General features: G+C 35.4%; 3 protein-coding genes and 1 long non-coding RNA gene across 7 annotated transcripts; 2 read left to right on the top strand and 2 right to left on the bottom strand.

Annotated features, from left to right (window-relative positions):
• The first annotated feature begins 696 nt into the window (after positions 1 to 696).
• On the top strand, positions 697 to 3321 carry LOC121969254 (putative B3 domain-containing protein Os04g0347400). Of its 4 annotated transcripts, none has more exons than XM_042519242.1 (6): positions 697 to 851; positions 2017 to 2065; positions 2145 to 2260; positions 2347 to 2671; positions 2742 to 2911; positions 2981 to 3321. In XM_042519242.1, the coding sequence occupies exons 3-6, from the start codon at positions 2171 to 2173 to the stop codon at positions 3209 to 3211; spliced, it is 816 nt and encodes a 271-aa protein (XP_042375176.1). In that variant the 5' UTR covers positions 697 to 851; positions 2017 to 2065; positions 2145 to 2170; the 3' UTR covers positions 3212 to 3321. The 4 variants fall into 4 exon arrangements, with proteins under 4 accessions (XP_042375176.1, XP_042375175.1, XP_042375174.1 ...); XM_042519241.1 differs by having other exon boundaries at positions 1940 to 2065; XM_042519240.1 differs by having other exon boundaries at positions 1934 to 2065.
• Positions 3322 to 6787: 3466 nt separating this feature from the next.
• On the top strand, positions 6788 to 16231 carry LOC121969252 (agamous-like MADS-box protein AGL11). Its single transcript, XM_042519239.1, has 5 exons — positions 6788 to 7399; positions 12798 to 12879; positions 12986 to 13050; positions 15930 to 16029; positions 16160 to 16231. Exons 1-5 carry the CDS (start codon positions 7179 to 7181, stop codon positions 16229 to 16231), a joined length of 540 nt encoding a protein of 179 aa, XP_042375173.1. The 5' UTR covers positions 6788 to 7178.
• Positions 16232 to 16235: 4 nt separating this feature from the next.
• Positions 16236 to 18343, bottom strand: LOC121969253. The gene is made up of 2 exons (XR_006108534.1): positions 18253 to 18343; positions 16236 to 16607 (listed from the first exon to the last, which is right to left on the bottom strand). It is a non-coding gene; the product is annotated as an uncharacterized LOC121969253 (long non-coding RNA).
• Positions 18344 to 19338: 995 nt separating this feature from the next.
• Positions 19339 to 26790, bottom strand: LOC121969251 (MA3 DOMAIN-CONTAINING TRANSLATION REGULATORY FACTOR 1-like). Its single transcript, XM_042519238.1, has 4 exons — positions 26555 to 26790; positions 26207 to 26461; positions 21549 to 21643; positions 19339 to 21398 (listed from the first exon to the last, which is right to left on the bottom strand). Exons 2-4 carry the CDS (start codon positions 26433 to 26435, stop codon positions 19623 to 19625), a joined length of 2100 nt encoding a protein of 699 aa, XP_042375172.1. The 5' UTR covers positions 26436 to 26461; positions 26555 to 26790; the 3' UTR covers positions 19339 to 19622.
• Positions 26791 to 27119: the final 329 nt, after the last annotated feature.

Here is a 27119-nt window from a genome sequence, read left to right as displayed (position 1 = left end):
GAATAGGTAGGGATAACAATTTCATCCGGATTAGATGGACCGAATTAGATGGAGGATTCGATATTCGATCCTAATGAAGGAAGGTATGAAGAGACTATCAATACTCGATATCTGACTTCAATATCCGATTAAATAATATATATACATATATTAAAAGAATTCTAAAATTAATTTATTATTTTTTGTTAATATTAGGAGGATACTATATAGATGTTTAATTTATTTTTTAATTATATATAGATTTTTTTAATAGAATAATTTTAATATATTTTTATTGAATAATAATAATTAAATAGAAACAAAAGAAAATTAAAATTATAAAAAATATTCAATTCTTTAATAATAGGTATGAATATATCATCATATATAAGGATATAAAATCCAAATTGAATCCGATCCATTACCCGTTAGAAAAGGAGGAGTTCCTGTGTCGCTACGTCCACGGTGGGAGTCCGATGCCCTTATAATTCGGAAGAAGATTTTTTTTTCTCCAGCATTTATTTTATTTATAATTTTTTATGTCGCATGGCACGTGCAGTCTCGTCAAGAGACCGAGAGAGGTGGGGTCTTCTGACTTCTGATTGGACGGAAGAGAGCGTTGCATCGCCCGAATGGACGGTCAGATTGCTACCCCCTCTCTTGCTCCCGCTTCTTTCACCGACTCCCTTATTAATAGCTCGTTTCCAAAGTCCTCCGGCAGGCCCACATGGTCGTCGTCATCTCTTCCCACATTCCACTGCGCTCCCGTTCTTCTTCTTTAAGGGGTTTTGTGCCCTTTTTCACGAAGGAATCTGCAGCGATTTCGAATCCCTAGGCTTGGATCCGAGTGTACCTTCGTCAAATTGCAGCAAGTATGGTCTCTTCTCGTCTTTGTGATTCATGGAGTTTGGGTTTCATTTTGCTGGCTCGTCGTTTTATCCTTGATTTTCTTTTCCTCCTTTCTTTGAGAAATTTCTTGAATCACTGAGTAGTGAACTGGTGCTGGAATTTGAAAAGTTTTGAGACAAATTTGAGTGCGTCTAAATCTTAGCTAGGTTGTATTCAACGAAAAAGAGCTCTGTTCGTCTCGAAATGTAAGCAGATGCTCGGATATGAACTTCATGGAAGGAAATTCCTGCGTGCTTTTCTTGACTATCACAATTTTCTAGGCCCCATTTTCTCATACTGATATTGTTGCAGCTTTGATTCGATCTTAAATTAAATTAGCTAACATGTCGATCGTATGAGAAACCCTAACTATACATGGTGTCGTCGTATGAATTGGTTTGATATATGTCGTGATCATGGAATACTCCAACAACAGGTCATCATGAGTTCTCACTGTTTGTTTAATTTCCTCTTTCTTGATTTCATTTTATGTTGTTGTTTTTACATTAGTACTCTAGTGAGAAATGATTACAAGCAACAGCTTTATCTTCCATTATAGATTAATTTATTTAACAACCACATATACAATTTAACTTGGTCTTTAATTAGCTAGATGGAAACTGAGTCTTTTCCCAGCCTGTTTTCCTTTCTGGTGCTAAATTGATACCTACCATGCACCTTGAAGCATTCATATTCTGCAGGTTTTTAGTGTCAGTTTGCTTGAGAACGGGCATGTCTGCATGATGACTACATTTACCTCAAAATGCTGTGTTTCATCTTGAAATATGTGCTCGATTTTCAAACACAAAGAAAGAGAGAAGCTAAGAGCCATTTGGAACTGTGTTCTTTTATTCAAATTTTATTTTCTTAAAAATAAAAGTTAATAGGGATGCAATTATCATCGATATAGAAACTAGCTATTTATGGTTTGACAAGTAATTTATACCACAAATGATAATTATTATTAAGTCTATAAAATTTTGAGAATATATATAGTTTTTAAGTTTTCTCATTTTTGTCCTTATATTTTCTTCTGAAATTATATTATAATTCTTTATTGTTAAAGTTTTAGATTATATGATGCCATTGCCATTGCCATGCCAAACCTGGCCTCGCCGGGGTGACTAACCCTTCTCCGTTCAACCGTAGTCACGCTAGTCAAGGGCCATCGTGGGGGTTGTTTGCCGTTGAACTTAGAGTAATCATTTTCCTTTCTATACAACACCATCATGCTTTTCTTCTTCCTTATCTTGATATCATTATATGAACTACATTAGGTGGAGAAAGAGATCCTCGTTCATCCATGGCTGCATCATTTGAGAGAAATGGCATAAATCCTTCAGCACACCCTCATTTCATTAAAATACTGTCTCCTAAGTCCTTGATTATGCTTGTAAGTATAACATCCTACTCTACATAACCTGTTGCGCTCGCCTTTATTGTAAACATCATTTTTGTTACATGTATCTCTCTTTGCAGGCTATTCCTCGTAATTTCGTCAAGCACCTGGCCAATAGTGAACTGAAAACAGCCACTTTGGTTTCACCATGTCACACATTTTGGCATGTCCAGGTCCTGCATAATCAGGATGATAAGCTCGACATGCAATTTGGTAGAGGTTGGGAGTTATTTGTGCGAGCTCACCGTCTCAAACCTGGCGATGCTATTCTGTTTCGTTACGAAGGCAACACGGTATTTTCTGTGAAACTATTTCACTCCGACGGATGTTGCGTCTGGTGTGATTGCAATGATCTAGATTCTGCTCCAAGGTGTATTGTGCAGGACCTGACAGTTAACCATGAAAGTAAGTCAAATCTACACACTTTAATTGTTCGCGGTTAATTAAATTTTGTTTGTGATTTTGATTCCTACAGGTTTTAAGCAAGCAACAAATATTGCAAACAAGGAGAGGAAGAAGAATTCGGAGAACACAGGTGTGAAGGCCAAGGTGTCTCAGAAGAGAGTGAGGAAGAAAGACAAACAACTTTCCAGATTTGAATGGATACTTCGATCTTATAACGTTGATCAAGCCAGGGCCCAAATTGTGAGTGATTATCAATATTAATTCATTAGACAGCATTAAACTCGTGCAATTTCGTTGCATGCATTGCAGTATCTACCGTATCTGCCCCAAGGATTGGTATCTGCAGTGAAGTCGGAGATTATCTCCTTAGATTGTCTTGGAAGGCTGTGGCCGGTTCGGCTCTGGGTTGGCAAGCAAATGGCCATAACCACGGGATGGAAGCAGTTGGTGAGAGAGACCAAGCTTGAAGAAGGTGATAAATGTGTTTTTGAAACCATATCACAAGGGGTGTTGGGTCTTAAGATCGAGAGGAAAACCTAGGTTTTGCACTAGGTTTTCTTTCTTTCTATCTGCTTGCAGACGATATCTGTGCTTGAAGTTTTGCTTTGGAATTCTGGATCATACGCTTGTTGGAATTCTTGGTTGATCTACTTGTTGTGTTTTCCTTTTCCTTAAGTCGACCAACTATCTAACAAAAATCTAATAAATTTCATTATGATAAAAAAACTTCCTATGAATTAAATAAAGCGGACTGATTAGATTTTTTATGATGCAAAGTATTCATGCTTTTAATTTTTTTTATGAACGCTCTATAATTAGTATTATTCAATTTCTATATATATAATTTTTAATAAATATTATTTTTTAAAATAAGATATTTTATAAATTATTCTTAATAAATAAGGTTGAATAAGTTTACTAAATAAATAAATAAGCTTGGTTAAGCGAAAATGAATTTGAAGTAACTAGGTTATGGGCATTTGGGACGACATGTAAATCTTAATTTATCCTCTAAAAAATCAGTGTTTTGCAACCAACAAAAGATTTGTGGCAAAGAGAGAACAATATAGTTAATTAAGTATGATTCTTTGGGAATTTATCCTTTAAATAGGTATTGCTATTTCTGAAACAAAAAAAAATAAGGAAGTAAAAGTAATATTTAAAACCTGTAATTAAACTTCATTCTAAAATTTAACATTCTTATTAACATAGAAAATAAACACCATATATGAATATCTCCTCCATTAAAATTAAGATGGCTCAATCTTGATTTTGACGGTCTTTTTCTTCTCCTGTGTTGCTTATAGAAATAGACCATCACCGACTCCTTCATCTTTCTTTCATATTTTTCTTTTTTTCCCCACAATAAATTCAAGTTTTTCTCCCACTCACGTTGTCAACCCCCGGGCTACAACCCGAGTAGGTCATAATATGCATGGCTCCGCCCATGCCTACATGCTAGTGCAATTTGGCTCGTACAAAGATGTAATTGTCAATAGATCTGAAGTGGATTTTCAACGGGTACGAAATATCTCACTAATTATCTTAACCCCTCCTTACATATGTTGTTCTTGTTGGAAAAAGTCCCCCATAATTAACTTCCTTTCCAAACACAACACTAGAGGACATAATGTAAGAGCGCAAAGGCGACAGCTGCTCAACATACAACATCATTTTTGAGAGAAGTACTATTGAATCTTTTGAACACTGTAATGGACTAACACTGTTATAATTGTTTCTTAAAAAAAAAAACAAAATCAATCTCAATGATGAGTCCCAGTTCTGCAGTAGGAACATCAAATTGCTGTCAGCTTCATGCACCTACTGGTGAAACCTCCACCATAATTCTTTTGGTCAGTGGTCCATTAGATTTTTTCAGACTTGGTATATCTCTTGACAGTGGTTAGGGCTTGGTCCCCTCAAGCTTCTTCCATTAATGCACCACGAGAACTGCACTTGTTGTGGAATCTGAAATGCCAACTCCATTGTCAGATTGGAATTAAAAGCTATTGATCACTGCCCTTCTAACCCATCTAAATTATTTGAAGTCTTTTTCATTGTTTCCTTGTGTAGATCGATTCGTTCTCTGTGGCCAGACTCTGCTTTGGTGAAACTGGGAATTTGAGCTTGACAATTGGTAGAAGAGATTGGCTGCAATGAAATGAAGTTGTGCTGTGTTGGAGCTCTAAATGCTGATGCATTCTTTGCTATTGCAGAGTTAATTTGGTGTTTTTGATTAGTTGGATAATTAAGCGAAGTTCAGTAAATTCTTCCCTTTTGTAATCAAAGCCTTGTTCAAGTATGGAACAACATAATAAAGGCTTATTTGGAAATTGATTTTTTCTTTAAATGGTTTTTATTTTTTAGAAAATAAAAAACTAATACGAAGAACAAGTTTAGTTTAGCATGATTGCAACAGTCAAAGTAGATTTTTTTTTGCTTTTTAAAAATTGGTTAAATAATATTCTCAAAAAGAGTTTTTGATTTTTGTAAAATATCAATGGTAGAATAAAATTTGTATATTTTTTTTTAAAAAAAAGTGCTTCATTTTGTTTGTGCTTTTATAATTTTATATTTATTTTTAAAATTCTTTGTGTATGATATAAAAATTATACATTAAGGTTCTTAAATTTTATATAAACAAGTTAATTACTAGAAATATTACATTTTGGTCTTTATTTTTTATATTTTGAAATGGAAAAATTCATTGTAATTTTTTAAATTAATATTAAAATTAATTCGGAACTTTATGGAAAGAATAAATCTATATTTACTGAATATGATTTTGTTCAATGCATATCAAAAAACTTGTGTCCAAACTCCAATAAAGTTTATCCATTAGATAGAAATATCACAGAGCTTCAAAAATATTATGATCATGTCGAATATTCAACATCTTTAGTCATGCCAAATTAATTACAAGCGAATCTAATGACAAAATGTAATTAATACCTTTCTTCTTCTGCATTCGTATAGATTTTGAAGTTTTGACCGAATGTGCAGTTGATTAAAGAATGTCAGACTTATACAATGGGATAAGAGATAAATTTTTATAGATACATGTCTTCGGAGAGTTGAATTCACGCGCCTAGATTGAATCCAGACGCCCAAAGTTGAATTCGGGCACCTGGATTCAAGCATAATATTTTTTTTTAATTTTTTGTTTCTTTTTTTAGGGTATATTATATATTTAGGGTTTAAAATTTTAGGATTTAAAAGTTGGGTTAGAATGTATTGATGCCGAATAAGATAATGATTATTCTACGAGCTGATGCGAAAAGGAAAAATTAAGGAGAAGACAAGAAGAGGAACCTTTAAAATAAAAATATTTTAGTAAAACTTGAGGGATTAATTTCTCACCATCTAAATATTACTCTTATAAACTTACTTCTTAGGTTATTGTGTTCAAAATTAAAAATGTTAAATACTTACAGAGTATTATATATATTTAAAATTTAAAATTTTTGAAGTTGAATTATAATAGATTTAAGTTAATAAAATATTTTTTCCTTGGAGTTTAGAGTTCCTTTTTAATTTACCATCTTTGAAATTAAATATTTTAAATTCTAGATATAGGATTTTTGTACAAAGATGTTGATTAATAAAAAAACAATCTGCCTGAATTCGTTAGATTCGCTTCTACACGTTTGCCGGGGTAACAATAAGCCGCAGGAACAAGCTAAGCAGAGAAGGAAGCCCGGTTTCTTTAAGAGGAAAACCACAAGATCCAAAGCTATATCCATGCAGTTGCCATTTCCTTCTCTCCTTCCCTCCCTCCTTCCACCCACTGCTCTACATCTTCTCTGCTTCCGGTAATGCATGCTACATTAATTTAATCCCTTTCAATTTTCTTCGCTACAAATTTCCTTTTTAAATTAATTCCCTTGTTTTGTTAAAAAAAAAGGTAGCAAATTAATATTCTTCTTGTAGTTTGAAGTAGCAAGCTAGATAGACTGCTCCATGGTTAATTTCTCTTTATTTTCCCTTTCTTTTTTCTTGGATTTGGTTCTTGAAATCTGTTATTAATTCTTCAGAAAAGTGTAGGTTTGTTGCATGCCTTGCTAGCTAGTTTTTGTGCTATAATAATATATACTGAATGAATACCTTTATTTTTGTTCTTCTAACGGAGGAAAGGGAAAGGGATCTCTTGTGGTTAATTTCTCGTGAACCTTTTTGGACCATTTTTAACTCCATCTTTTAATTTGTTGTTCATAGTCGTTGCTTAATATTTAGGCAACTATATATGCGCATGCTTCACGATTTTGACGCTTTGATCCTTTGTAAAAAGAGCTTGCTTTTCCTCTTTAGATCTTGTCAAAATAGTTTTTCTTGACTATCACAACTTACTAGCTTGGGTTTCTGATGATGATCTCCCCCCATTTTCTCATTCTGATGTTGTTGGATTGCTGCAACTTTGAGTCGATCATGAATTAAATTAGCTAACATACATGTTGTATGAGAAACCCTAACTATCCATGGTGTCGTATGAATTGGTTTGATATATGTCATGACCATGGAGAAAAGTGAAGAATCAACATTAATTATCATGGGGAGAGGGAAGATTGAGATCAAGCGTATCGAGAACAACACGAGCCGGCAAGTTACCTTCTGCAAGAGGCGGAACGGGTTGCTCAAGAAAGCCTATGAATTGTCTGTGCTTTGCGACGCAGAGCTTGCGCTGATCGTCTTCTCCAGCCGCGGCCGCCTGTACGAGTACTCCAACAATAGGTGATGAATTCTCAATGTTTGTTTAATTTCCTCTTTCTTGATTTCATACTGTGTTGTTGTTTTTACAGTAGTACTTTAATTTATATAGCTTTTCCTTTTGTTAGAGAAGATGAACTGTGGATTTGTGAGGTTTTGCCACCTTAAGTACCAAATATTTGTGAGGTTACAAACTAAAAGTTTAGGGGTTTTTTTTTGTTCTTCCCTTCCTCTTTGTCTCATGCATTTGTTTGAGCTAGTGACTTTTCTACTGACTCAATTACATAATTTTGTTAAATAGTAATTTGTAATTAATTAGCATGAAGCATTAATTATGTTTATGGTTTTTAGGAGTCAAGTTGAGTTGAGTATTAAGTATCTTTTCCTTTCCTAGGTAGTCAAAGTTTATTTCCTAGGCTAATTAAAGCTTAGCTGCAGTTTATATTTTTCATGCAATCAATGTAATTCTAAAGCATTTCTCTATAAATTCATGTACCGCATATCCATGAATGTAATGAAAAAGATCAAAAGTTAGTAAGCAGATTTACTTTTTCTCTTAATTTCCTTTCCCTCTTCTCCTGTCTCCAACAAATTTGGTATCAGAACAAATTATCAGAAAAGATGTCTCTATCAAATTCAAACTCTGTTTTCTCATACACAGCAAGTCAGATTCCAGTTTTCAAAGGAGAGCATTATGATTACTGGAATTCTCAAATGGAGATCATCTTTCTTTTACAAGATTTATGGGACATGATTGAAGAAGGTTATATGGAGAGACAAGACCAACAAGGTTCTTCTTCTCAGGCAGGAGAAAAAGAGAAGGAATACAAGGAGAATGTGAAGAAAAATGCTACAGCATTGAGGATCATCCAACAAGGGGTAAGTAAAACTATTTATCTCAGAATTTATGGCATCAAGAAGGCCAAAGAAGCTTGGGAAACTCTAAAAATAGAGTTTCAAGGGTCAGAAAAAGTCATCTCCATCAAATTACAAAGCTTATGGAGTGAATTTGAAAACTTATCAATGAAAGAAGGAGACTTGTTAAAGATTTTTCCTCTAGAGTTGCTGAGATTGTCAATCAAATCAAGAGTTGTGGAGATGCTATTCCTTGAAAAGAAAGTTGTTGAGAAAATCTTAAGAGGTCTTCCTCAAAAATTTGAGCATATAGTTGCTGTTATTGAAGAAACAAAAGATCTCACCAAGTTTACACAATATGAACTTATGGGATCTTTAGAAGCACATGAGAAAAGAGTAAGCAGATACAACAATCAACCCATGGAGCATGCTTTTCAAGCAAAAGTGAACAACTCCAGAAATTTCAAACCAGAACCAAAAGGAAGAGGGATCTCAGTTCATGGACAGTTTGACAGTAGAAGTCGTGGAAGGTATTTTCAAGGTAGAGGAAGAGGAGGAAGAGATTCTTCAAGTGGAAGAGAATCTTCATGGCAGCAAAAAACTGGTAATTCTGATTCTTCATGTTTCATTTGTAAGAAAGCTGGCCATGAGTCCAAGAATTGTTATTTGAAGTGCACTAGATGCAAAATTCTTAATCATTCATATAAGGATTGCTGGTATAAAGAAAAGGGAGAAAATCAAAAAGGGAAAAAGGTAGTTAACTTTTCAGCAGAAGATGATAACAATAAATTGTTCTTTTCTACTATGGATGATGAGAAATCTGGTATTTAGATAGTGGTTGCAGCAATCACTTAACTGGAAATCAGTCAGCATTTGAAGAGCTGGATAAAAATTACTCTTCGCATGTTGAACTTGGTGACGGAAGGCAAGTTAAGATCGAAGGAAAAGGAGTTATTGCAGTTCATACAAGTGGAGGTAACAAAATATTTATTCATGATGTGCATTATTCTCCTAATATTTCCCAGAATCTTTTGAGTATTGGACAAATGATGAGAAAAGGTTACAAGTTAATCTTTGATAATGATAAATGTGAAATTTTTGACAAGAAATCTGAAGAAAAAATAGCTATCGTGATGTTGACTTCCAATAACCTTTTTCCTTTTCATATGAAATCATTTTAAAGTACAGCTTTTAGAAGTGAAAGTGTTGATAAATCTTATCTTTGGCATTTGAGATATGGCCATTTGAATCTTAAAGGCCTACAGTTATTGAAACAAAAGAATATGGTTGTTGGACTTCCAGAAATAAAGCAGCAACATGAGGTTTGTGAAGGTTGCATTTATGGGAAAATGCATCGGTTTCCATTTCCAAAAACAGCCTGGAGAGCTCATTTCCCTCTTGAGCTAGTACATGCAGATATTTGTGGTCCAACTAGAACTCCTTCTCTTGGCAACAAAAGGTATTTTCTGTTCTTTGTTGATGATTTCACTAGAATGATTTGGGTGTATATTCTTGAGAAGAAATCTGAAGCCTTCACCAAGTTTCTACACTTTAAAGCACTAGTTGAAAAGCAAAGTGGTTGTCTTATAAAGACCTTAAGAACAAATCGTGGAGGAGAGTTCATTTACAAACCTTTTCTCAATTATTGCAAAGAACAGGGCATTCAAAGACAACTTACAATCAGACATACACCACAACAGAATGGTGTCGCCGAAAGGAAAAATAGAACAATTGTAGAAATGGCCAGAAGCATATTAAAAGGCAAAGGACTTCCCAATAAGTTTTGGACTGAAGCTGTAAATACTACTGTGCATATTCTCAATCGTTCTCCTACCAAAGCAGTTCAAAATAAAACTCCTTTTGAAGCATGGCATGACAGAAAATCAATTGTAAGTCAATTTAAGGTTTTTGGGTGTGTTGCTTATGCTCTTGTTCAAAATAGAGAAAAGTTTGATGAAAAGGGAGAAAAAACTTATTTTCATTGGTTATGCCAATGAATCCAAAGGTTATCGACTTTTCAATCCATTAACTAATCAATTAGTGCTTTCAAGGGATGTGATGTTTGATGAAACAACATCATGGAAATGGGAAACTCAAGAAGTTACTGAAGTACCTATGGAAGACTTATTTCTTGAACCAAAGGAATCAGTTAAAGATATTGTTGGTTCGTTAAGAAGTAATTACGAAGATGATTCAGATTCAGGAACTCCTCCAAGAAGGTATCGTTCCTTGGCAGATATTTATGAATCCTGTAATGTTACATTTTTTACTTGCGAACCACAATATTTTGAGGATGCTGTAAAAGAAGAAGTCTGGAGAAAAGCCATGAATGAAGAAGTAAGGAGCATTGAGAAGAATCATACTTGGCAGTTAATAGATCTTCCAGAAGAAAAAAAAAGCAATTGGCTTAAAATGAGTCTATAAGACCAAGTATAATGAAGATGGTAGTGTGCAAAAACATAAGGCAAGGCTAGTGGCAAAAGGGTATTTTCAACAACCTGGTGTGGATTTCAATGAAACTTTTGCTCCCGTAGTACAAATGGAGACTATTAGAATTTTTCTTGCCTTGGCAGCTCAATTAGAATTACAAGTATTTCAACTTGATGTTAAATCGGCTTTTCTGAATGGAGAGTTAGAAGAAGAGGTTTATGTGAAACAACCTCAAGGATATGAAATAAAAGGGAAGGAAGAGAAAGTTTATAAGCTACACAAAGCACTTTATGGGCTTAAACAAGCTCCAAGAGCATGGAATAGCAAAATCGATGCTCATTTCCTACAACATGGATTTGTGAAAAGTCCATCTGAACCATCGCTTTATGTGAAGAAATATGAAGGTGATTTTTTAATAGTTTGTCTCTACGTTGATGATCTGATTTATGCAGGAACTAATGCTAGAATGGTGCAATCATTCAAAGAGACAATGATGAAAGATTATGAAATGACAGATCTTGGATTGATGAAATATTTTTTTGGAATTCAAGTAAAGCAATCAAAAGGAGAGATTTTCATTTCTCAAACAAAATATGTAGCAGATTTGCTCAAAAGATTTCAAATGGAAAATTGCAAACCAACAGCAACTCCTATGACCTTCAATGAAAAATTACAGCTGAATGATGGAGTAGAAAAGTGTGATCCAAATATTTATAGAAGCCTTGTGGGTTCATTGGTTTATTTGGCCAATACAAGACCTAATATTGTATATCATGTTGCCTTAATATCTAGGTTTATGAATGCTCCAAGTAAGCTTCATTTTGTAGCAGCAAAGAGGATACTTCGTTACCTTCAAGGGACTAAAACATTGGGAATCAAATATTTGAAAGAAGAGGACAATAAGTTAGTTGGCTTTTGCGATAGTGATTGGGCCGGAAGTCTTGATAATAGAAGAAGCACTTCAGCATATGTATTTTGTTTGGGATCTAAAATCATTTCTTGGAGTTCAAAAAAACAAAGTTCAGTTGCATTATCATCTGCAGAAGCTGAATATATTGCAGCAAATGAAGCTGTACGTGAAGCAATCTGGTTAAGAAGAATTTTGGTTGATTTACAGCAAAAAGGAACATATCCTACTCAAATTACTGTGATAACCAATCTGCAATTTCAATGACAAAAAATTCAGTCTTTCATGCAAGATCAAAGCATATAGAATTGCGGCATAATTACATTCGTGATATGGTTCAAAAGAAGGAAATTCATTTGGATTTTATCAAGACCACAGATCAGCCAGCAGATATTCTTACCAAAGCAGTATCTATTGAAAAGCTCCAACAGTTCAAGGATATGATGAAGATTACAAATTAAGAGGGGGTGTTAAATAGTAATTTGTAATTGATTAGCATGAAGCATTAATTATGTTTATGGTTTTTAGAGTCAAGTTGAGTTGAGTATTAAGTATCTTTTCCTTTCCTAGGTAGTCAAAGTTTATTTCCTAGGCTAATTAAAGCTTAGCTGCAGTTTATATTTTTCATGCAATCAATATAATTCTAAAGCATTTCTCTATAAATTCATGTACTGTATATCCATGAATGTAATGAAAAAGATCAAAAGTTAGTAAGCAGATTTACCTCTTTTCTTAATTTCCTTTCCCTCTTCTCCTGTCTCCAACAAATTTCTTTAGTGCATGCATCAAACAAAGTGAGAATGATTAACAAGCAATAGCTTTATCTTCCATTACAGATTAATTAATTTAACAACCACATTTACAATTCAACTTGGTCTTTAATTAGCTAGATGGAAAGTAACTGAGTCTTTTCCCAGCCTGTTTTCCTTTCTGGTGCTAAATTGATACCTACCATGCACCTTGAAGCATTCATATTCTGCAGGTTTCTAGTGTCAGTTTGCTTGAGAAGGGGCATGTCTGCATGATGACTACATTTACCTCAAAATGCCGTGTTTCATCTTGAAATATGTGCTCGATCTTCTCACCTCTCCTCTCTAGCTATATGCTAGTTAATGGGATTTCAAACTTCTCCAAGGGATCTTTTGTCCATTCCCTCTACAGTTTGCTCCAACTTCAAAGCTTCTCGAGGGTCGCAATAGATTCTAACTTTGTTCAACTTCTGAAACTCAGCACCAAGACAACAATAGAGAGGTACAAGAAGGCATGCGCCAACACTTCAAATGCAACCTGCACTATTGACACCAACTCTCAGGTACGTAATTCATAGCTCATGAGTTACATTTTATAATAATTAATCTTTAATTGATCAGATTAAATATCAAGTGAATAAAATCAAGATTTATTCATGGATATTGCAGCAATACTTTCAGCAGGAATCAGCAAAGTTGCGCCACCAGATACAGATTCTACAAAATGCAAACAAGTGAGTTCTCTAACTCAAACTTGTCTCCTAATTATTAATTAGCTTCAAGCACTAAGAAAGAGAGGAGCTAATGCCATTTGGAAACTGTGTTTTTCTTCTTCTTTTTTTTTTTTGAATTTAATTTTCTTAAAAATAAAAAAGTTAATATGAAGATTCAATCATCAATTTAGATCCTTTATTATTTTTTTTACATCTATAGTTTTAGAAACAATTTATATGACAAATGATGTATTATATATAGTTTTTAAGTTTTCTCATTTTTATCCTTATATTTTCTTCAAAAATTATATTATTATGCTTTATTGTTCAAAATTTATAATTGTCTGCTCGATAATTGTCCTAGTAATTTTTTTTTATTTTATAATTTCATCCACTAAATTCCACACAAATATCATATTTCACCAAATATTATATTGAATTCCTTTATTTATTTATTTTTAACTTTGTCTCCAAATTTAACATATATGCCCCGACATTAATATAAAATTATGATTTATTATTTTAATGTTCTACATTTTATACCAAAAACGGTGGCTTAAAAAAATTTAACAAATTAAAATATTAATTAAAATATTAATTAAATATTATATAATTTAATTTTCTCATTTTTTGAAATGTAAAATTATTAATCAAATTTTCATATTCAAGTTTTGATAGCCTATACAGTGTTAAACACTGTATTATTATTATTAGATATAATATAATACATTTCAAGGAGATAATAAGTGTAGAATTCACTTAGTCAAAAATAACTGCATTCAGAATTGTTTAAAAATAAAGAAAGATAGAAGTATATCTAATTAATTAAATGAAAGATAGAGAAAATAATCATTACAAAAATGATCAAAATTGAGGAAATAAGAACAATGAAATAGAACAATAATAGAAAAATCATGCTCCCGTGCTCAACTCATTATCATCTGCGAAGAATAAAAAACAAATAAATAAAAATTACATGTACAAAATGACAAAGCTCAATACAATCATTATAAAATAAAGAATGCAACTAGCCCAAACGGGTCGTTATCATTTATCAAAAATTAGAAGAGAGTCTTTTTTTAAGTACAAAGCAAAAGAAAAAATAAATCATATTTTTTATTATCTAAATCATAACAGTTGTAAATGATAGAATGGAGACAATGAAAAAATTAAATAATTTATGATTGTAAATACATCTAAATAAAAACCAAACTTAATATCTATCAAGGAAGTAAAATGGTAAAGGTATCTAACTCGTTATTGCTCAAAAATAATAAAATCCTTCATTTTTTTAGACACAATACGGACGAATACATCAACATTTAAATTTAATGAAGCAAGAAACATAGTGACATCAATCAGATCAACATGATAGTGTTTGGTGGGATTTCTCTTCCCAATCTCAACGAGCGAGAGAAGCACAGAGAGGGAGAGTTGGAAAAGAGAAAGAAGAGGAACTAAAAAAAATTAGTATTTTTATTTTACATTATATAAATAAGATAAAAAAATTTATAATTTATGTTCTTATTGATCAAAGGAGAAAGTGTCACTAATGAAAGAGAAATGTAACGAGAAGAGATTAAGATTGAGAAATATTGAAAAGGAATAGATTATATCTTATAAAAGAACATACATAATTAAAAATAAATTTAAAATGTTAAAAAAAAATTCTCTTATAACTCTATCCGTTAGAACCATAATGAGATATTGTAAAATTCTAAACTTTGATTAAAGAATAAGATCATACAAATATTTAATCACGTGGACCTATTATTTTCTATTCTCTTTTTATATATATATATATATATATATATATATAATATTTAAAATAATGATCCTAGTTTTTAAAGAATGAGATTGTGCGAATATTTTATTGAGTCATATTCTTTTCCATTCTCTTAAAAAATACATAAAAAATATATCTAATATATTAAAAATAATATGTCCTAATGAAAATTGGGGCCCTAGGTATATATACCTTAATGGCTTATGCCTAAAGTTAACCCTGATGAATATTAATGATATTAATTAAGGGTATGATCATTTGGCATCTTTACAAGGAATATCAACTTATCAAGTTAGATTGGAAAACAAGGCCATAGGACACATCTTAGATCCATAGGTCTACTTTAACTTCTAATCTTCTAATATAGGTAATTGTTATGATTTTTCTAATGAGATTAATAACCCGTTATTGGATAGTTAAGAACTCTTCAATTTTTTTATTAGACAAGATACTTAGTTTTCTTTGTGCCTATAATATAACTATCCACTACTTTACCTTCAATCTAATGTTTTCTATTATTAAAACTTTGCATTATACCACTCCTTATGTGAAGTGAGATTGATCGACTCATCTCATCGTTCACTTGTGCTTGCTAGTGTAACGTTTGTAGTTGTCCCATCTTTAACTCCCTCTTGAGCCACCATTTTCAAAATAGTCGCACATACCTTGCCCTTTCCTTGTTCTCCATCAGACTTTGAAAATTAATAATTTTATATCTTTCATCCTTTCCTCTTGTTGACATCTATTGCATCTCCTCCAAAATCATTAATTAGAGCTCTAATGCCATATAAAATTTGATGGCTCAAAGGAGAAAGCAAAAAAACACAAATAAGAAAAGCTTTGAGTGATAGATGATAGAGAGAAGAATAACATATTAGTTTGAATGGTTGCCATAGCCTTTGAGGATTAACTCTGTTATGCTCAATAAATGAGATGGAAAGGGCGTTGCTGTAGGTTGCTAGATAGGGTGGCTTGTCTGATAAAGTTGAGTCGACCAATTTAAAGTGCAACTTCTAAAGTCAGAATTGCAAAGAGACTGTAATTTTGCAAATTGTAGCTGACCAAACACTTCAATAAAAAAATATCATTTAACTTACTACCACTTTGGCTTCAGGCACTTGATGAGTGAATCCTTGAGCTCACTCAGTGTAAAAGAGCTAAAGCAACTGGAAAACAGACTTGAAAGAGGCATCACAAGGATCAGATCAAAAAAGGTATTCCAGTTTACCCTTGGCAACATTTGGACTGGAAGAAGAAATCATGTCTGTAGTAGCATTACAGAAAATCAGTAACATTTGTTGTCTCTCAATGACTTGTTTTAACAAGTACAATTTTTCTTGTCAGCACGAGCTGTTGTTTGCAGAGATTGAGTACATGCGGAAAAGGGTAAACTTTTTCAGTCTTTGTTACGCTTAATTAGTTAATCCAAAAGCTTTCATCTGTTCTTGCTCTTCCTTCTCTTTTCAAAATCATACAGGAAGTGGAGCTTCAGAATGATAATGTATACTTAAGAGCCAAGGTAACATCAAGCAAATGCTGTAACTGAAAAAAAAAACTGAGATGTTTCTGTCTATCTTGTATCTCGATCTGCTTCGAAACTCTCAGGTAGCAGTAGCAGAGAGTGAGCGAGCACAGCAAGAGATTATTGAGTCGACTGGCACGGAATTTGATACTCTTCCAACTTATGATTCGAGGAACTATTACCATGTCAACATGATGGAGGGATCCTCTCACTATTCTCAGCATCAAGATCAGACTTCCCTCCATTTTGGTTATGAGATCAAAGATAGTTCTGCTACAAAGAGCTCGATGTAAGCATCTCTGGTTCAATGAAACTGATACTAGCTACTAGTGTCTCAGCACTTGATGTTAAAACCACTGGTATTTGTAACTCATATGCACACTTATGTATTGGTATTTTGAAAATAAACTGCACATGTGGCTAAGCAAAATTATGAACCAGATGTTCCTAATCTTAATACCTCTTTTTAATTCTTATTATTATTTTTTACTTATCCTGGTTTAAGCTCAAAGTGAAATCTTAAACTGCTTGTTATGCGTAGCCTAGAATTGAATAATAACCATTCTCTGTTTTCAAAGTTCTAATCAACCTAATCAAATTTGTCCTCCAACTTATTCAATAATATAATATTAACATGGTTAATGTTATATTAAATTACTCGGAGTTTAAATCTTCTGTAACCAATATCACCTGTCCCCGTATCCCACTCATTGTCCCTGCCCACCACCGGCGGCCTCCTGTCGCCGCCTCAATCAACACTATAACCCTTAGGGAAGGTGAACCCAAGGGAGTCGTTATCGGCACGATCGGCGTCGGAATCCGGCCGGATTTGAGCAGACTTTCCTCTGCCGTCAATCTGAGTCCCTGCTCAGATTCGATCGGTTCCGACGCCGATCGTGCCGATGGCGACCCCCTTGGGTTCACCTTCCCCAAGGATTATAGTGTTGATCGGAGCGACGGTCGGAGGTCGTCGGCGATGGGCTGGGACGACGTGTGAAACACGGGGACAGAGAAATTTAGGGATAGAAGATTTGAACTAAATTACTTGGAGTTCAAATCTTCTGTCCCCAATATCACCTGTCCACGTACCACACTCATCGTCCCTGCCCACCACCGGCCACCTCCTGTCGCCCCTCAATCAACACTATAACCCTTAGGGAAGGTGAACCCAAGGGAGTCGTCATCAGCACGATCGACGTCGGAATCCGGCCGGATCTGAGCAAACTTTTCTCTGCCATCGATCTGAGTCCCTGCTCAGATCCGGGCAAATTCCGGCGCCGATCGTGCCGATGGCGACCTCCTTGGGTTCACCTTCTCCAAGGATTATAATGTTGATCGGGGCAACGGCTAGAGACCGTCGACGATGGACTGGGACGATGTGTGGGACACGGGGACAGAGAAATTTGAGAACAGGAGATTTGAACTAAACGATGTGTGAGACACGGGGACGCGATGGGCTGGGACGACGGCCGGAGGCCTGTCGACGCCGTCAGTGTAGAGCGGGCCCCGGTCTGACCACGCCGCCAGGATCTCCTGGTAGTCGAGCTTGAGCGCCAGGAATCAGGGCGTCGTGGCGCCCTGCCACAGATCCACTCCGACGGCGACGGCGCCGGTGGTCGCCACCTCCTCGTCAGACGAGGAGGAGCGCCAGGACGCCCACCGCTCCCGGCCCCGGAGCGCTCGCCTCGCGAGCACATCCGCGTCACCTCCGACATCATCCTCCCAGTTCATCGACTGCGAATCGACGGTGACGAAGAAGATGTGCCACCGCTGCCGCCGCCGAGGACGGCAGCGAGGGTAGGATTCGTGTCCCCGCCGCAGTCTTCGAGGAGGGAGGCAACGGGGGTGTCGCGGTCGACGCGATCCGGCTGAAGCGGGAAGAGGTCGAGCTGGCGTCGGCCACCTATCCACTCACCTTTGGCCGCGGCGGCGGAGGAGGACATGTCGGTGGGATCCGGCTGAGTAAGCGGCGGCGGAGGAGACTGACGTGGTTTTCAAACGAGGACGGGTAAGGAAATGCCGACGTGGCTTTTAATGAACACGTGGCGTTAAGGCATTGGTTATCCGGATTTCGTCGGTGGTGGGCGATCGAAAATCACGTGATTGTCGTAAGGGTCACGAGCGTGGGGGTGGGTGGGTGCCAGATTCGATTTAGACCGCAATTTTTTCGTGGACGGACCGGAATTTTTCTACCAGACCGCTGGACTGAGCTCTCTTTTCAGCCGCATATGCCGGATTCGGATTCAACACGAACTCATCGATTATTTCTTGTTAGAAAATTTCTTCTGGTCAACGTTTTTTTTTTTTTTACACTTGATCGTGAATTTGAATATCTCAAAGAATCTTAAATTAGTAGGGAGATTTGAATATGTTTACTGGACATTGGAGCTCCAAGTTTCAAAATTTGTTGGCAATAGTCTTACATTGTATATATATTTTTTTAATTTATTATGATCTATATTTAACGAAACAAGATTAGACCAAGGTATGAGGCCATATCGTCGTGAGAAATCTTATCCATTGGCAAACTGAATCGCAATCAAACACTAAATTGAACCGGATATACAAACACTAAATTGAACCGGATATACATATTTATCCACGAAGAAATCATGGGACTAGGCTATGGTCCAAAAATAAATTAATTAAAAATTTTATCCTAAATTTTAAATAAATTAATTAAAATTTTTTTATATTAACTACCTTATTCATTCCCTAAATTTTATATTTATAAATAATACTTTTCTAAATTTAAAAAATTAATTCTATTTCTTAATATATATGATATAGTGAAAAAGTAAATATCTAAATTTAATAAAATAATTTTTTTATCTTAAAAAACAGGAAATTGATATAGATGCTTAGTTTCTCTTTATGCCATCATTTTGCCTACCAACTAAAAACACGACTCATGCACAAACAAATTTCTGAATATGAGTTTAATTCAAACATGTCAGTTGTGCAACAAAACCAAAATTCAAGCGGGTAAAATAACAGGAAATTTCATGGGACAAATGAAACTTTCCCTATCTTAAATCTATCAAAAATTAATGTATGCTACCGGAATCAAAACCAAGTGAAATTCTAACCCACACCAAAGACGCAAAGGTCCCAACAAAGCCATTACATGTACCCCCCTTGCAGGAAACAGATCGGATTCCAAACACAGCTACTACAACTTAAAGCAATAAAACGAGCATATAACAGAAAACCGCATGAATAGGAATCCACTAGCTGCCTCTTTTCCAACAAGTAGGCAGGTAAGTAACTAGTAGCTGCATTGTGTTAAAAAGTGGGGAGAAGCCATCCGAGCTGTCTGGCGTGCTCCAGGTAGAATTGGAACTTTATCTGTGCATTAGGAATATCAAGAGCTATATCGTCAAGCCCCTCCTTGACCCTCGAGAACCCTTTTGTCATTTGGTAGATGGTGATCAGCCCTTCGCTGAAACACTTCTGCAGTAAATCCAATAACCTGTCATTCTTCTTTTCCATGGCCATAACCAATGCTTTCTTTACGACTTCATGAATGAAGAAAGGCATTGCCAGATCACGGATGCATTGACAGGCTTCTCCTATATCGCCTCCACTCTCATACTCTTCCAGAAGCTTTATTATCTTGTCCTTTGCATCCTCTACAGCCCAACCAGTGCCACCTCCCCAGCATCTCAGAAGTCTCTCACCAGCATGTCGAGCAGAAACAAGCGAGCGAGCCATTGAGACGGTTTCTCTACCCCTGCAATTTTTTGGAAGTTTACTATTGATCTCCTCCAAGTTGAGCGGTGCTAAGACATCGTCAATCACAGCCCTAGCTAAGAATAGAGCTAGCTCATTTGAAGCGTCCAAAATGTCCAATGCTGTGTCCTCAGCTGATTCAAGCAACATTATGAACCCATTAACAACGTCATCTCTTGAAATTATTTCCATGCTAAGTGCTGAGAGAAGAACAGATGCCTTCTCCTTCTCCCTTTTCTTACGGTCCATAGCGAGTGTTATCAGTTTCTTGATAAAAATAGGATTGTATTCTGGAGCAGCTAAGTCTTCAAGACTTCTAATAAGCTCTGGTATGTCATCAGAGAGAAAATATTCACGGATTATATCGGCAATGGCTTCTTTATACTTTCTTGACTTATCATAACCTTCATCTCTCTTCTCATCATCTGTGCCACTTGACTTGCAGAACGATGGGTCAAGCCATCTGTCAGAAATTGCTTTGTTTACTATATTTTCAAACAACACTCTCGCAGCAGGAACATCTAGAGATAGATCATCGAGGCTCTCAGAGACCCGAGAGAAACCCTTGGCCATCTGACTGGGACTAATTAGGAATTCTTCTGATGCTTTTTTTAAAAGCTTTAGTATGAGAGGCTCTGCTGTCTGAATTTCCACAGCAAGGATTAGAGCACGTTTCACTACCTCATGATGGAAGAATGAGACGCCCAACTCTCTAATGCACCTGCAAGCCTCTGCTGTGTCTCCATTCTCTACATATTCCCTTAACAATACTGAAATCTTCTTTTTGACCTCTTCAACAGTATTATGGGTGGTGCCACCCCATTTTTGTTCAACAAACTCTGCATGATGGGGAGCTGAGAGATAACTTTTTTCAGCAGTTTGAATAACACAGAGGCTTTTAGAAGATTTGGGAAGCATTTTCTTTGCCCTAGTGAGAAATGCAGGAGGTAGGATTTCATCAACAACGGCACGGGCTAGAAATAAAGCCAGCACATCAACAGCATCAAGTATGTCAAGTGCCAAATCATCAACAGACTCAAGTAGCATGAAAAAACCATGGCTGATTTGAGCTGAACTTATCACATTGGCATACAAAGCGGATAACAAAACAGACGCCATCTCTTTCTCTTTGTTATGCCTGTCCATTGCCATGGAAACGAGTTTCTTAACAAACAAGTGATGATGCTCATCAGAATCAAGGTCCCTAAGTTCTGTTGTAGCTAATTCTACATCACCAGTGCTGAAGTACTCTTTAATGATTGTTAATATAGATTTCTTATAGTCATGTACAGGATTTAAAACAGTGGCACCCTCTAGCTGATATGGCTCCTGAAATTGTATCAAATAATTAACCACAAGCGTAAGAAGTATAAATGAACATAAAAATCATACAATACGGTATAAACGAAAACATTTGCTAAACATCTTTACATCAGTATATATTGACATAAGTAGAGAATGAATAAGAAAAGCCATTACCTCACCACTGTCATAATTAGGATCGTTTGGGTCAATGTATGAATCAGGCCCAGAATCCAAGAGCTTGCCCCAAGTCCCTTTGCCACCAGCACCATCTGAGGATAACCCAGATACAAATGTTCCAATTTGTAAGAACAAAATCATAGGACGAATGACAAAATTATGGTTGTCATAAATATAATATAACAGCAGAATAATCAACAAACTGCAGGAATGATTCATATCAAAAAACATAACAGGGATATCACATTATTTTTATAAATTAAAATTGCTATAAATTAGATCTCTTCTAATAGATTAATAAAGTAATAATGGTAAACAATAGTAAGCATATAACTTACTAGTCATATTATAATGCATATGAACCTATAGATAAATTTAAACACCAAAATTATCGTTTCTGTTCTTATGGATATGGACGGCATTTATAAAAAACATCAAAAATCTTCAAAGGTAATTGGACATATATATATGATGGCAATTTTTCAGCATGTAGACTCTAATTTGGCAGGTGAATGATGAGCACTAACATCATTGCATTAAAGGTAATTGGATGTATGCTATGACAAGAACTTATCAGATTGTAAAACTGCAATTTTGAGAGCAAAACGTGGAATGCTAATGGCAATACATTCCTCAGAAGAAATTATAATAGAATATTGATTGCTCAAATAATATCTACTACCATAGTTAGATTTGATTTAGAGCCAATACAATATGGATATATGCACATGCACACACACATGCACATCTTGCTATCTTAGAGATCATCTCCATTGACCAAAAGTAGTTCTAGCAATAATGATTATTAGGCACTTAAAAAAAATTTAAAAGCACATGCAAGCACTATGTTAGCAATCTAATTGGATTGTGCAAACATGGCGTGTGGGCGCTTATGCAGTTCATTTTTAAAAACATAAAATAATTATTCATGTCGATAAAAATACAATGTATAGCAAACAATATTATCAAGTTATCCCATCATAATTTCATATAGAAAACATATTAACCATACAAAGTACAATACATAATATATAACAATCTAACATTAATCAATATTGTAGAGCATATCATATGTGTAAGTGCAACATGCATATAATTGAATAAATTGCAAAAAATGTGATTAAATTAGCGCTTACAAGTTACACACACACACAAGAATCATCTTATAAAATGTTTTACAATTACAAAAACTAATCCTCCACGGAGAAGAAAATAATATATCATGAAGGTCCTTATTATAGAGAAGGGACTATGGCAAGTATTAGTTGAGAATTTTATTTGATTTGGTTCAATAAAAAAGATTTGAATAAATCACAATTACGATGGTTTGGTTGCCTATACCACAGTCTCAAATAATGCTCCATGCTGGTCAGCACAAACAAAGCATATTGTTCAGCTTGTGTTCAATCAAGAAAGATTTGAATAAATCACAATTACGATGTTTGGGTTGCCTATATCACAGTCTAAAATAATGTTCCATGCTGGTCGGCACAAACGAAGCATATTATTGTTCCACAGCCAATCTGATCAAGGTTATGTCTGAGTTTTCCAATGAAAGTGGCTAGTGTTTTCTGGGCTTTATAACCATGTTAAGTAACTAGAACAAAGAGTTAGGACACTATTCTCGGCCTAATGGAAAATTTAACAAAGTTTGGGAGGTGAGCAGGGTTCTTTCTAACCCTGTTGTCAAGTAAAATGGACGTCAGACTCAATTTTGATCTAGCTCAATTTGCAAAACTGTTATCTGCCTTTTTCACATTGAAAAGAACATGATTGAAATGTGATCTAAAAGTTGTCTAATAAAATTAGAATTTTTTTTGAGAACCAATACAAGCAGCATGAAACCATTTCTGGCCACAGCCTATAGAAGAACTAGCCAGCCTGGTGCTTTTAGATGGTTTGAGATGGGAAATTGGATCGATAATGATCCAAATCCATGTTGAAATGGATTTGATAATTTTATTTATATTTTCTGAGTGACTCAGATGTTTTTCAAATATATAACAGCTATCGTCAAAAGTATAGCACTTGATCAACTGTAGATGAAAACATAATGACATATTTTGCACTAAATATATGTAGAAATTAATATGTTCCTGAAATACAGTAGAACAACACAAAATTCAATTATTACAGATGAATACAAATATATTTTACATGGAAATGACTATGTCAACGACTAATTATAAATAAGAAACCTAGAAGTCATTTAGAAATTCTTTGGAGAAAAAACACAGCCTATAGAATTGTACTAAAAGATGTCCTATCAATTCATAAACATGCTTCAAAGGACACCCAAGCTTTGTAAGGGATGTGATCGTCAAGTTCTAGCTCACTGTATGGAATGTTAAATTGAATTAACAAAATGAATATGTGGAGTATACCAGAGCTGAAGAATTTAAAGGATGAGTGCTAAAAGATTTGATTAATGCCTACACCATAAGATGAGAGTAGATTTTCTATTATGATGACAGCAACTCATAAAATTTATTACTCATTCTTTAGAGGATATGACAAGTAGTCTTGTATGATTCCCAGCTCAACATTTTGAATTTGGGAGAATGCCTCAGCACCCTCTATAATATGGGATGGAGAATATAGATGTCAAACACAGACAATAAGACTACACCATTAATTTTGAGATAGCAAAATAATAGAACAAGTTACTTGTATTATTAATGATGTAAATTTTCCAATGAATCAAGACAAAGTACATGAGACCTTAGATGTACCTAATACTTAGACTCAAGTTAATAAGAATTTAATGGTGGGTAAAAAAAATTTTAAATGATTGCTATTAATGCATGCCTATATGGTTGCAGGTTCTTTTTTATTCCTATCCTTGAAGTATGTAGCACTAAAGAACCAAAGGTAATAAAAGGGTAGTAGAATGAAGCATATCATAACATAGCAAAGATAGGCATTGTAGCAATAGGACAGTGGATTTACAATTCATTCAGTTGATTTAACCAAGAGCCATATTTTCAAAAACTTCTGAACGTTTATATATTGATTCGATCAAATGAATCTTGACTTCATTATCTCATAGTCCTTCAAACTAAACCTTAGAATATATGCCTGTGAATCAAATGTTATACATGGTTCTATATCACATGCCTAAACCCTAAACCTAGATAACGTAACACCATGCATTCACTAGCACAGGGGTAGCTTTGGTCAATATCCCATACTATCATCCTCACAATTTTGTATGATGGTGAAATTTAACTTTAAGGCGAGGAGCCGCAAAATCACCCATCCCAAATTGCTCCAAGTGGAGCATGCTTGACTATGGAGTTCTTATAGTAAACTAATTGTACCAAAAAGCATCTCATTATTTAGAGCACGTACTAAATCTATTTATAACCTAGTTAAATTTCTTTGTTCAAAAGTTTGCCAAGAGCCGCACCTTGTTTGGGCTTTATGCCCCAACAATCACTCCCCTCCCTCATTAGATAGTTGCCACAAGCCCACCGGCTTCTGTTTGGTTCATCCTCAAACTACACACCTATAGAACGGTCCTGCTTGAGGTATTGTCATACTTTGGGTGATATCTCATACCATTAGCTTCATAGTATTAAACCACGATGAAATTTTACTTCAAAATGAGAAGCTTCCCAAAAGTTACTAATCCTGAATTGCTCCACATGAAGCATGCTTAACCATGAAGTTGCTACCCAACCAATTAGACACTTATGGCTCAGTCATATTTTCCATCTTTGTTTTGTTCAATATGTCCCTACCCTCTACATCTTAGATGCCTACCAGGAGTTGCACCTTATCCGAGCTCTTTGCTCCAGAGATCACTCTTCATCCTTATCAGACCAAGTCACAATACTTACGAATGTAATAATATTCCTTAACCATTATATACTACTTTAAGGTGCCCTACAAGACTATGTTGTTGATAGGAAGTAGTCTACTGCTACAAATAATTTATTCCTTGACCATTAGATACTACTTTAATGTGCCCCATAAGACAAAGTTCATGATAGTAAGTAACCTAGTGCTACAAAGATAGAATTCTACAATTGTTTGGATATGTGTGTCTTATAAATGTTGAAATCTTCAAAAATCTAGTGTGTACTGTCCTCCAGTGTTGAACTTACATATTATAGATATCTTCTAGTAATTTTTAGATTGAAAGAGAGTTAATGCAATTCTTATAAGTTGAAAATGATGTGATTCTCAGTCTTCACTTGCTCGGTTCTCTCTTCATTGCGTTTGTTCCAAAGTTCAACTCTCGTGAGTTTTAGAAAAACCATGCACCAGTGTCACCAAAAAACTACCATCAAACATTTGCAATGGTCTTTGAACAACTGAGCCAAGTGCATAATGCATGAAATATGATGTATTTTGTATTTTGCACCACCTATTTCTCAATTTGTCGACCTACTTCACCACCAAAATATTTCAAGTAAAGATCAGGCAATATAACCAGATTTCGTGCAAAGATATGAACAACACATGTCTTTCAGGGAATCAGAAATTAAACTATATACCTCAATCATCCGCCCAACCTCAGACATTAAGTGACAGCAATCGAAATTGTATTAATAGCAATTTCAAGTTTCAGATCTTGTCCATCTCCCTCGAGCCTAATCCAAAATTAACAGCAAACAAAGTGAGAGCGAAGACAGAATATCATCACTCACCCTTCTTCACTCGCACAAGCTTCCCCGAATGCGTGCGCCGCACGTGACGCGCGCCGGCGACCGGACTCCTGCCACCGCCTCCGCCCTTGCCCTTTTCGTGGAACTCGTGGATCCCCGTCTTGCTGGGCGATCTGGGCGACGAGGAGAGCAACTCCGCGTTCTGCGCCGCTATTCTCAGCGTCTCCCTCTGCTCCTCCGTCAAGAACCCCTCATTCTTTGGCGACGCCATCTCCTCTCCCCGATGGTTCAGCCAACCTACGCATCCAAAAAAAACAGAAAAATCCTCCTCCGAGAACCCAACAACAACCAGGGGAAGAAAACGAACCGAGAACGTGATCGAGAGTGGACCTGGATCGAGAGGGGAGAGGGGGCGAAGGGGATCGAAAGCCGTAACAACTCGTCAATCAATCCGGCGAAGCGGAATCGGAAAAGGAGGAGGAGATCGAGAGCGAGGAGAGGAGGTATGTATAGATGAGACGGTCCCTCGGTTTCCAGTACATCTCGAGAGACAGAAAGGGCGCATATCTCTATCCAGTTTACACGTACCACATTCCGTTCCCAGCGTGGGTGGAGACGGCCCAGAAACCTCTCCTGCGGTGAACGCCACTCGCCGTTTGCTAACCCACGGTGTACCCACTAAGTAGAATGATTTTAGGGTAAAAAAAATAATCTTATTATTATTATTATTATTATTATTATTATTATATATCTCAATATAAGACAATAATGAAAGTAAGAAGATTTCTTTTGATTTTTACCCCTTTTTTTAATTAGCATAATATGTTTTATATGGGGCGCCTAGAAGGTCAAGGAGATTTGTAAGATTTTCTTCCTTGTCTTGCTACAACTACAGACAAAATAAGGAAAATATTTAAGGTTTTTTATTAGACAATTAAAAGTACAGAATTTATTG

Source organism: Zingiber officinale, chromosome 4A, assembly GCF_018446385.1.
Source record: "Zingiber officinale cultivar Zhangliang chromosome 4A, Zo_v1.1, whole genome shotgun sequence".
NCBI lineage: Eukaryota > Viridiplantae > Streptophyta > Magnoliopsida > Zingiberales > Zingiberaceae > Zingiber > Zingiber officinale.
Note: the sequence above shows the minus strand (reverse complement) of the source record. Positions and strands in the feature narration are given on the sequence as shown.

Bases quoted from the DNA above. Each gene is read 5' to 3' on its own strand.
- LOC121969254 (XM_042519243.1), top strand. From the start codon at position 2,171: ATGGCTGCATCATTTGAGAGAAATGGCATAAATCCTTCAGCACACCCT. The intron at 2,261-2,346 runs GTAAGTATAACA...CTCTCTTTGCAG, and splicing joins CTAAGTCCTTGATTATGCTT to GCTATTCCTCGTAATTTCGT. The intron at 2,912-2,980 runs GTGAGTGATTAT...CATGCATTGCAG, and splicing joins ATCAAGCCAGGGCCCAAATT to TATCTACCGTATCTGCCCCA.
- LOC121969252 (XM_042519239.1), top strand. From the start codon at position 7,179: ATGACCATGGAGAAAAGTGAAGAATCAACATTAATTATCATGGGGAGA. The intron at 12,880-12,985 runs GTACGTAATTCA...TGGATATTGCAG, and splicing joins CTATTGACACCAACTCTCAG to CAATACTTTCAGCAGGAATC. The intron at 16,030-16,159 runs GTATTCCAGTTT...TTTTCTTGTCAG, and splicing joins CAAGGATCAGATCAAAAAAG to CACGAGCTGTTGTTTGCAGA.
- LOC121969251 (XM_042519238.1), bottom strand. From the start codon at position 26,435: ATGGCGTCGCCAAAGAATGAGGGGTTCTTGACGGAGGAGCAGAGGGAG. The intron at 21,644-26,206 runs GTGAGTGATGAT...GGTTATCCTCAG, and splicing joins GCTTGTGCGAGTGAAGAAGG to ATGGTGCTGGTGGCAAAGGG. The intron at 21,399-21,548 runs GTAATGGCTTTT...ATACAATTTCAG, and splicing joins CTAATTATGACAGTGGTGAG to GAGCCATATCAGCTAGAGGG.